Source organism: Lutjanus erythropterus, chromosome 13 (genome assembly GCF_056507025.1).
Source record: "Lutjanus erythropterus isolate fLutEry1 chromosome 13, fLutEry1.hap2, whole genome shotgun sequence".
NCBI lineage: Eukaryota > Metazoa > Chordata > Actinopteri > Lutjaniformes > Lutjanidae > Lutjanus > Lutjanus erythropterus.
Window position 1 is genome coordinate 2,439,144 of NC_139329.1, and position 10,318 is coordinate 2,449,461.

Consider the following 10,318-nt stretch of genomic DNA (forward strand, 5'->3'; position numbering starts at 1 on the left):
TTTAAACATATTCTGTGTTTCTTCCATTAATTACTTTGTTTACTAGTGATTTGGTCAGACAGTGGCAGCTCCATGGTGACACCATTTCTTGAGAAAACATCTCAGGGCTCAGTCAGCTGACCCTCAAAAGCAAATCAATGTGGTGTCCTGAATAACTGCTTCTTTGGCAGTACAGACCAACTGAAGCCGATGCATTCAGTATTGTCAAAATCAACTGCCAGGCATCTCACTGTACACAGACCTGCAATCTCATAAGAGGTGAAAAATGTGAAATGTTTGTAAAGCAATCCCCTGTGGAGGGGGATCGGGGGGCATCCTTCCCCAGTAGAATCATGATTTTTACCTTGTAAACTGGTGCACCCTGTTTGAGGATAAAGTCTGACCTACATCTTCTGTTCATCTTTCTGCAAACATGACTACATTTACTTTTACCTAAGTACTAAAGTAAAAACTACCAAGTACAGTGAAAGTTAGTGAAGGTTACTTTACTCATTAGTTTTACTTGAGTACTTTATGTATTCTATATGTATTTTTTACTAGTAATTTAATATTTTTGCATCATAGCATTTGCTTTTAAGTAAAAATTCTGAGTATTTTTTCCACCACTCACTTTTCCACCAGCATCAGTGATCAGTGTTTCTGCATACTCTGTGTCAACACAAGGTTTTATTTGGGGCGGCATGCAACATTAAAAACATCAACCCCCACAAAATGATTTTCTATTATTAGACCTGCGCACCTCCCATGGTCATGTTTAAAAGAGAACCCTTGATTTGCAAAATTCTCGTGAGATTTATACCCATTGTTCCTGTTAAATAAAACAGCACAAAGACCTGCAATCTTTCATGGCCCTGGAGATTCCCTTCTAGACACAATCTTGTCTCTCTCTGACCAATATTTTTTTTATTATTCATCAGTCTCAGAAGACGACAGCATCCACAATTGATACTGAACAACCTGCCCCTCTCTCACCTGTTCGCTCTATTGTGAGAAGTTCTGACAGTTTCTGACAGACTTGCCTGTTTAATGTATAGGCCTACTTATACAGCTGTATAATACTGTAAGTGCACCAGGTTGGTGTCAATGTCACACTGCTTTTAATGGTTTTAATAGACTGTCAGTAACAATGACCCTCGACCACATGCAGCTCTCCTTCTTCGAAAACACAATTTAAATACATCTATGGAAAACAAAAACACAAGTTGTCTTTTTGGGCGACTTTCTAAAACATCCTGCTGATGAAGAAAGTAAACAGATCAGAGACAGACAGGGAAATGGATGGAGGCAGGGCTCGCCCCAGTGAGACCCGAGGCATGAGTTTGAGGAGAAGGACAAGTTGAGATCATTTATGTGAATGACATATTTGTTTTGAATTTTGCTGAAAAGTTTTTGCAAGTATGAAATCAAGACACAAGTTACAACAGAGGAGAGCTCTACAAGGAGGTATACAACAACAAAAACAGTGGGCAAAAGTTTTAAATGAACCTTCTCTCCTTTAAACAGATTCTTTAACGTTTCATTCCAACAACCCTACCAACACGGCCCCCTGCTTTGTCTTAACTTCGTTTTAAACAGGGTTTACTAATTCACCAATGCCAAACTTTCAGATAAAATCCTTGGTCAAGCTATTACTTACTTTCCAGCTACATGGGCATTCTCTATGAAGGCCAGGGCAGCCTCCAGGCCTTTAAGCTGAGCCACAGCATTGGAGTCTGTGACAAACTTCTTTATCAGTCCTAGGTACTTCCCCCACTCTGGACTCTTCTCATCTTCTATCCTCTGGAACAACTTCAGAGCTTCTTCATAACCATTCAGACGGGCTTTCCACACCTGAAGAAGAGCAGGAGAAAGTTTAATCAACCCATTCAGCCATGCTTTTAAGAAAGAAAAAGCAAGATGTACATGGATAAAACCACAAATGTCTTTCCTGTTCCTACTGGGAAGATGGACGTCTGTATAACAGACAGGGGATGTGACCTACATTCATAATGGCCGAACATTTCCGTTACATGCAATCTTCTCCTTCATTTGTGCTCTAAGTGTATGGTAAGCAAATTGTTTGCTGGCTTTTCTTCCTGGGTTCATTTGTGAGCTTAAGGCAAAAGAGTTGATCTGGGCTCATAAGACTGGGTTCAAGTTGTGGTTTGATGATGTACAGACCGAAAAAGGTCTTTGTTTGGGATATAAAAAGACAATTCAGTGATGTTAAATGGCAGTGAAGCAGAAAATTGAGTTTAGCCTGTGGTCAGTCTGCTTACTATTTTGACTGTAGAGTCTAAAATTAGGTCTCTGGCTCACATGCCCAGGAAGTTTTAACACAATACCTGCTGAGAGTCTTTTTTTTAAACTGCAAAATGAGTTATTTCTATATACCACTCTGGTAGAAAAGTTTAGCACCACAACTAATTATACTTGTATTCCAACAGATTATGTGCATTTATGTAAAACCTGCTTATGAATATAGACGCAGAGTGAAGAAAGAAAAATACTCCAGCCTTTAAAATTAACATAAAGTTGAATCAACACCTGTTTAAAACAATTTCAGTGTAAACGCTATTCATCACATTTTTGAAAGACTAAACGGCAACAAATATGGATTAAAACTGAATATTTTGTTAGCTTTAAAACATGAATTTCAGAAAAAAAAACTTTCAAACTTTCTGGAGTTATTGGAAATGTTTGGATCACACAAGGCAGAAATAAATGGACTACCACTGGAATCCAACACTACAAATAGTCTAATACCAACTATATTACTGGAGCCTAATCATTACCTGCAAACAGAGAAATACCAAGTCAAAACAGAATGACAGTGTAAAAAGAAAGGCTGAATGTCGATTTAGAATTTGAATGTCAACATTATGACTGAAGCTTCAAAGCTTCAAACTGCTAGCTACAGTAGGAAAAATAGATACTATTTTACTTCCTAGTGATCAAGTAATTGCTTAATTGAATAACTGGTTCAACTCTAATTACAACCTTCATGAAATCAGGATTTATTATTAGAGGGATTAATTCTAACACAGTGGATCTAATAAACTGGAAACGGCAGTGATTATTAAGAAAGACTCTTATTTGTGTAAAATACTGTTAAATCCATGCAATGGAGCAGATGACCTTCTATCTGAGGTCCATAGGACTGATTCTTTGACAGGAGATGTGGGAGAAGTGGACTGCGTACATCGAAAGAATAGAGGACGCTAAAAATTATACAGGACAATTAAAGACACTGGACATGATGCATCACAATACGGTCATCAGAGGAGCCCCCACATTTCCATATGTTTATTTGTCTTCTTTACCTGTTTGTTCCTTACCGGTTTTACCTTAATCTGAAAATACTAAACAAAAAGTATCAAAAAAAAATGGAAACGGCACATTTCTAGCAGCAGGCCAGAATGTGTTCATGGGAATAAAGATATCCTTAATAGTTTTTTGACAACACTGGAGCTCTGTGGCTCAGAAAAGTTTAGTACAACCAATTCAATGCTAATTTAAGTCTTTTCTTAGGTTATTAGACAATAAGTGAAAAAGGGTGTCACAATTTCAATATTAAAGTGATTGAAACAAGCTTTAAATTTCAAGGATCAAAAGGCAGAAAGGGTGATTCTCCTGGTATTTGTTTTTCCTCTCCACCCTTGCTTACTTAGTGGCCATTATATCACACTTGATACCATGTAGACTTGTCTTTTTAAAGAAGAATTTGAAAATGGTTTTGCCCTGACAACTTTCATTTACAATGAATTGGTGTTTACCAATAAAGACTCTATAGTTTAACAATGGCATAACCATCAGTGCAAAATTTTAAAAAATGTTTAAATCAATTTATGACTTTCAAATAGAAAGTCATATTGAATCGTGGATTTGAAGATTCATGACACCGCTACAAAATAAAGAATGTGACCAGCCTTGTCCTTTAACCCAACAGGCAGAATCTCAGATGCCACTGTGGGCTGCATAAAGCAGACTAACAGGGAGCCCATTAGCTATTGTTTTTGAGAAAAGATAAAACTTGACAGTATAAATAACCAAAGAATGATATGGCATTGTTGTGTTTGCTGTTTAGATGCTTACAGTATATTCTATCAAGAATGATGTCATGCTTGATCGGTTTACAGTGCACTAGTAAGACTTGGATTACATTGGTGTATTAGTCAAAGCCTTTTGGAAGGATTATCAGGCAGAAAATGTGCATATGTTAATTTAATTAACAGTGAACCTCAGAAATGAATATCATTTGTTCTAATGTGCAATACATGAGCCATATGAGTAAAGATGAGCTACAATAACAATAACCAGTTGATGAGTTGGAACCAATAGCTGCTCCAAAATCTACATAAAAGACCACAAAATTACATACCAGGCACCATCTCTAATAAGAGGATGCTTTAAGAAAATAAATTTAAAGTAAGTGAAGCAAACTGCTGAGAATATCACGGAGGACAAACATCAGTCACCTTGTGTTCACATTTCTGGTCGATGGGAAGCTTCATCCACTCACTATCGTCCCCCATGGTGGCCACTCGGGGGGTGGGCTTCCCCAAATGTACTCAACTGAAAAAAAAAACAGTATTATCAACACAAAATTACATCTGGTGCATTGTTTCATTTGTTTACAATTATAACAATAAGTGAACCCTAAAAATCATCAGACAAATCCTGGTGTCAGCGGAGCTCTGCTTTAAAACAAATCAGTCATCATAAAATTTGTCTTTTCAGCTGCGGCTGTCTTCACTCACAGATCTGCTGAGGACATTCAACACCGCCAGGACTGCACAGGAGAAAATCTGAATAATAATTATGACTGTTTTGTTGAGATAAACACAACTAGTCCTGAAATTACTGCAATGTCCAAACTGCCAGGGGGTGTAACTTCATGCACAACATATTCTGCTGCTGCAACTACAGCTGTCCCAAACACTGAACTTTTAGTCATTATTTACTTGTCACATCCCCATGCTGGTGGGACCACAATTGTGCACACAAAGCAGAAACACAGCCTTTAGAGGATACTGTTCTGTATGTAAGATGTGCGCACGCCTGGTTTTTATGTGTACAAGTTTTATAGAGGGGAGCTCCTTTCCTCATTCTTAATCAGTATTTTGGTCCTTCCTTCAGTACAACCGATGCAACCGGTCCTTCCTTTCCTAAACAAAAAACAAAACACATCATTTGAATCCGAATTTGGATGTAAATTATCATAGCAATGGTAGAAGCTTTGAAGTATTCCAGTCAGACCAAATATATATGATCTATTAGGGATGCACAACATAAACTTCACAACATACTTTGGCTGCACAGTTAATCGCAACATTATCAAATATGGCCAAGTGCAATATCCAAAATCACAGGACCAGAACCAAAAAGTAATTTTTTGAAAATGGAAAAATATGTGATAAAACAGCATTATAATGAAGTACTGTAGTGTTACATAGATGACATGAAAATCTTGTTCTTGTTTGGTACAGGCCTCAACAAATATGATTTTAATAGGTCTGGGGGGGTTTTAATGAATGAAACTGTAATGTAAAATGATGATTCAACTAATCATATCGCATATTGGAATTTTAGTCAAAATAATTGCAGCCTTAATCTCTTAAATCTGTTCTTTTACCTACAGCAAACACAAAGGGGACTCCTACTAGATCCCAACCTATGTTGATTTTTGAGGCCAACCCATGAATTGAGAATACGAAAAGGCTCATATTCAGTTGCTATAACATCCTGTTCAATCTGCAGACAGTAAGAGTACTTCACTGTCAATATTTTGTCAATAGAAGAAACTCCAAAATGTGTTAAGTCACTTCAGTTGCAATGTCACTTATTCACTCACATGCACTCACTTTCACTTGAAAGCCCGAGCATGTGATAGTCTAATGCACATTCAGGGAGGGGTTCTGGCTTCATATTTCATATTGATCCAACCCAGTCTAGTAAACAAGCTAAAAGACGTCATCCACACAGTGCTGTCGGCTTGGAGTCAGTCTTCCACATAAGCAATGTAAACTTAAGCAAAGTTTGCCTTCCAAATAGTTTATGGGCATAATGATCCTTATTGTATCCTTACAAAATTGCCTGCTAAAAATGTGACACAAAAATTATAGCAGACCTGTGGATTGAGAGAGCACCAAACTCTATTAAAGAAATGCTACTTCAATGTGACCTTGGTTATTCATAAAGGTAGGACCACATACACATAGAATTTAATACGCTTCCAAGAGTCATCTCATCACAATGACAGATTCAGCATTAGGATTGCAACTAACCATAATTTTCATAGTTGATTAATTGATTAATAGTGGTTTGGTTTATATAGGGTCATAAAATGGTGAAAATATTTCTCAAAGCCCAAGATAATGTCCTCAGATGTCTAATTGTGTTCACAACCCAAAGATATTTCGGTTTACTGTCCTAGAGGAGTAAAGAAATCAAAAAATATTCACATTTAAGAAGCTGAAATCAGTCAATCAATTTTGTCTTTTCTTTTAACAAAAAATAATCGATTATCAAAACAGTTGGCAATTACTTTTATAATCGATTCATTGATGAATCGGTGCAACTTTATGCAGCTTGCTATGCTCTTAAAGCAGCAAGGATGCACCGATGGTGAAATTCTGGGCTGATACCGATGTTTGAATGGCACATGCTATAAGGGTTGGTCTGACTGACAATATCATCCTCATGATGTTTCACTGTTGACACGGTCATTTGTCAATTTAGAAGACAGTGCCCAACGCTAACATTCTGCCCTCTTTTGACATACCAGATTTGTGTCCAGCCAGTGGCTTCTTCTCCAAAACAACAGCTGAGTTAGCTAGCTGCCGTTATCAGAGTCAGACTATACATGGCTAACAGAATACTTTAGGCATATTAATAATTCTTCATTAATCACTGCTTAGAATTTAACTGATTAAAAATGTATTCACTGACAGTGAATGTTTTGCGGAGCCCACAAGTCTTCTCCAGTGAGAGCCTTATTGTTTTATTATTTTCATGGACAGATGCTAATATTTTTTCAACATTGGTCCCACAAGCCACTAAGCCGCTAAATTTGGTAGCCAAAGTATATTTTTTGGTGGCCCAAATGTAAACACAATACAATAGCTAAGGTAGCTTGTAGAGATGCACGGATTGGCTTTGACATCACCCAAAACCACATGTACCCGCCACCCACTAGCATACAATAAAAGGATGAAACAGATAGAAGCTTAAAAAAATGCACTGGGATAACATTTCAATGATGATTATAAATAAGAGGAATCAATTATATTTCGATTTTAGCCATCTTGCCTATTAAAAAAATCCTCTGACGCTTGGTTGTTTACTTGTGTTTGTTTTTTGCCACTGACAGACTAAGATTGTTATTTTACAAACTCTTTGACAAAAGGTGGTGTTTGGGATGTGTAGGAATCATATTCTGAAACTGTTAAGTTGTGCAATACTCATACTAAAGTTGAAACAATACCTTGTAATTGTCAGTGTGATGATCTTTTTATTCAAGCAATTACACATTGTTGCTCACACACACCCCTAAACTATGGGTAGATGAACAATGTAAGAAACCCCATTGGATGGCATTTAGTGCTCATTCCACTCTAACACAACATTCTAGTGACCTATAATAAAGCCACTACAAATCCACATTTATGTTAGATTACAGTACCATTCTAAACAACAGCCTATAATTATCCTTACCTTCTCTTTATAACTATCTTTAAACAATTTCTCCCTGGGGATTAATAAAGTATATCTGATTCTGATTTACAGTGTATGACACAGTGGTCATCTCTGTTACAGCAGTTACATGGTTCACAAGTATGACGGTATGAGCGTATAGATGAAGAGAGCAGCAGTAAACCGCGAGATTCCCAACTGAAATTTGGAACTCCACACAAGAATGAACACACGATGCCTTCAAGTGTCCCTGAATTTACACTAGGGCAACTACCTACGTCAAATTTTGAGTCCACATACTAAGCCAGCTGTGCACACTCCACGCACAGCCACCCTACGTGCACAGAAACCAGGCTGCACCCTCACATACAGCCCGTGATGATCAGTTAGGTTAGTAACGGTGTGCAAGCCGAGCTATTATCTAACCAGTTTACCAGCTGTCACCAATGCTATTACCAGTTCAGACTGGGAGTGGTCATCGTCTTAACTAGACTAGCTGTCGTTAGTTACTACCTAGTCAGACGAGCGCCAATAACTAGCTAACTTAGCAACGACACTAACAGTTGCTACGTTAGCATTTTAATCCACTCATTCTCTGTTAAAACACATACAGCCCGACCAATATGTAGCTCGTTAGCATGTGCAGTATAAACATATTAGGTCCAGCAAATGTTCACAACGAGAGCTTATTGTTTGCTAGCGGTCGGCAGCCGCCGTTAGCCGCTTAGAAACCAGGCTACGAGCTAACAGCTAACCTTCCACCCGCGCCAACACAGCCAGCCAGGCCGAACAACGCACTTCACAACAACAGCTGCAGACACAGAACACACAGTATGCTGGAGCAGAGTCAATCAACAGCTTTAACTAAAATAATTAAATGAGTTTAGATCGCTGGGATACCTGTTTGCGTCTCTAGGAGACAAAATGATGCTGGCTGTCCTGTTAGACGGGTCTGATAGTGGGATCACTACAAATCCAACCGAGCTTTATACAAGCGTTACCAGCGAGAGGACACAACATGACTTCCGTTTCAAAATAAAACTCACAGCTAACACAAAGTATCCATTTATCCATTTAATTCCCGCCATTAAAAGAAAAACAGAAGCCCTGCCAAGTTTTAATAACACATAATCATATAATTATAATTATAAAATAAAATGTCGAAATTATGAGATTAAAAAGTCAAAAGTATTAGATAAGTATGACTTTTTATCTCATAGTTCATAATTTCAATTTTGAATCTTATAATTTAAATTTTTTATTTCATAATTATGACTTTTTATCTCATAGTTGACATTGTCTGTTTCTGTATACCATTTCTGTTATGTTCAATTATAACTTTATCTTCTGATTTCGACTTTTTTCTCATAATTATAACATTATGTCATAGTTTCTATATTTTATCTTACAATGTTTACCTTTTGTCTCATAATTTCGACTTTAAATCCTAGAATTTCGACTTTTTAAATCATAATTTTAGCTTTTTATCTACTACTTATGACATACCATGGAGATTTTTTTTTCTTTTACTGGACAATGGGCTTCCATAATTTCATATTATTGTGTATTAGTAAATATCTTAAGTAAGTCAACATTACGGAATACCGTTTAATTCATTTATGTATCTTTACGAGCAATTGAGCCATCTCACGCTCTTATTTTGCATACGAATGAACACTGATATCCGGAGCTGTCACGGCTGCCTGTGTCAAACTTGTTGCAGCTTTTTGAAATGCCTCCAAGGGCGGAGAGACAGAGGAGGGCGGAGACAGGGGCACCACCCTGACTACATCACTGTGTGTTGAGTCATTGGCTTTATATACACACAATCTTACTGCATGAACTATGAAATACAGACATGGACACAGACACACACACCCAACTGCATGCTGGATTCAAAACAATGGTCTCACACATTTACATACTATTCATTAGCGATAGGTTAATGAGCTTCCTTATTTGTCACTAGACAAAGACTGTGATTGGTTGCATTTGAACTAAGGCCCGCCCCCACGGTATGAAATTCCTTTCTTGATTGGACCATCCCATGCGTTTCTTGTCCTTGGAAAAGCTTTGATTGGCTGCTCTCAGATGAAGCCCTCCCTGTAAATATGAAAATCCTTCTATCATTGGTCCATTTCATACTGCCTTTAAACCTATGATGTGTTTAAATAGACAGTGTAAGAATGCAAACATGTATACTCAAGTACAGAAGAACATTTTAGTTTTATTGAATGACATCATAAACAGCTAATAAAACGTGCTTAACACTTCAAGAGATTTGTGGAGACAAGAAGTGTCATGTTAAAGATGATTCTGCAGTTAACATCAACATCAACCAGCTGAAAAACTGAGGCTTGAACATAACAGAATGTTACTGGAAGTAAGTAATAAGTAAGTAGAAAGTAAGTTAATAAATACACTTTAGTTAAACGGTTAGGGGCAAAATTCTGACAAAAATCACACATTAACCTGTTTTTCTTGAATGTATTGTCAAATATTTTTGTGAAATATGTTTTAAAATTACATGAAATAAAAACTGCATACAGTACAAATTACAGCCAGATATTAAATATCACCGCAGTGTCACTAATCTGAATACAATTGGAAATACTTCAACCAATATATATATATATAAATATAT

General features: G+C 37.1%; 1 protein-coding gene across 1 annotated transcript in view; it reads right to left on the bottom strand.

Moving 5' to 3' along the window:
• Positions 1-8,676, bottom strand: part of ckap5 (cytoskeleton associated protein 5) — a 44,015-nt gene extending 35,339 nt beyond the window's left edge. Inside the window, exons 1-3 of the mRNA XM_084735009.1 lie at positions 8,575-8,676; positions 4,458-4,554; positions 1,637-1,830 (exon numbers count right to left, since the gene is read on the bottom strand). Of these exons, the coding sequence (XP_084591135.1) occupies positions 1,637-1,830; positions 4,458-4,514 (251 nt within the window). The 5' untranslated portion in view covers positions 4,515-4,554; positions 8,575-8,676. The remainder of the gene's footprint in view (positions 1-1,636; positions 1,831-4,457; positions 4,555-8,574) is intronic.
• Between the last annotated feature and the right edge of the window lie 1,642 nt (positions 8,677-10,318).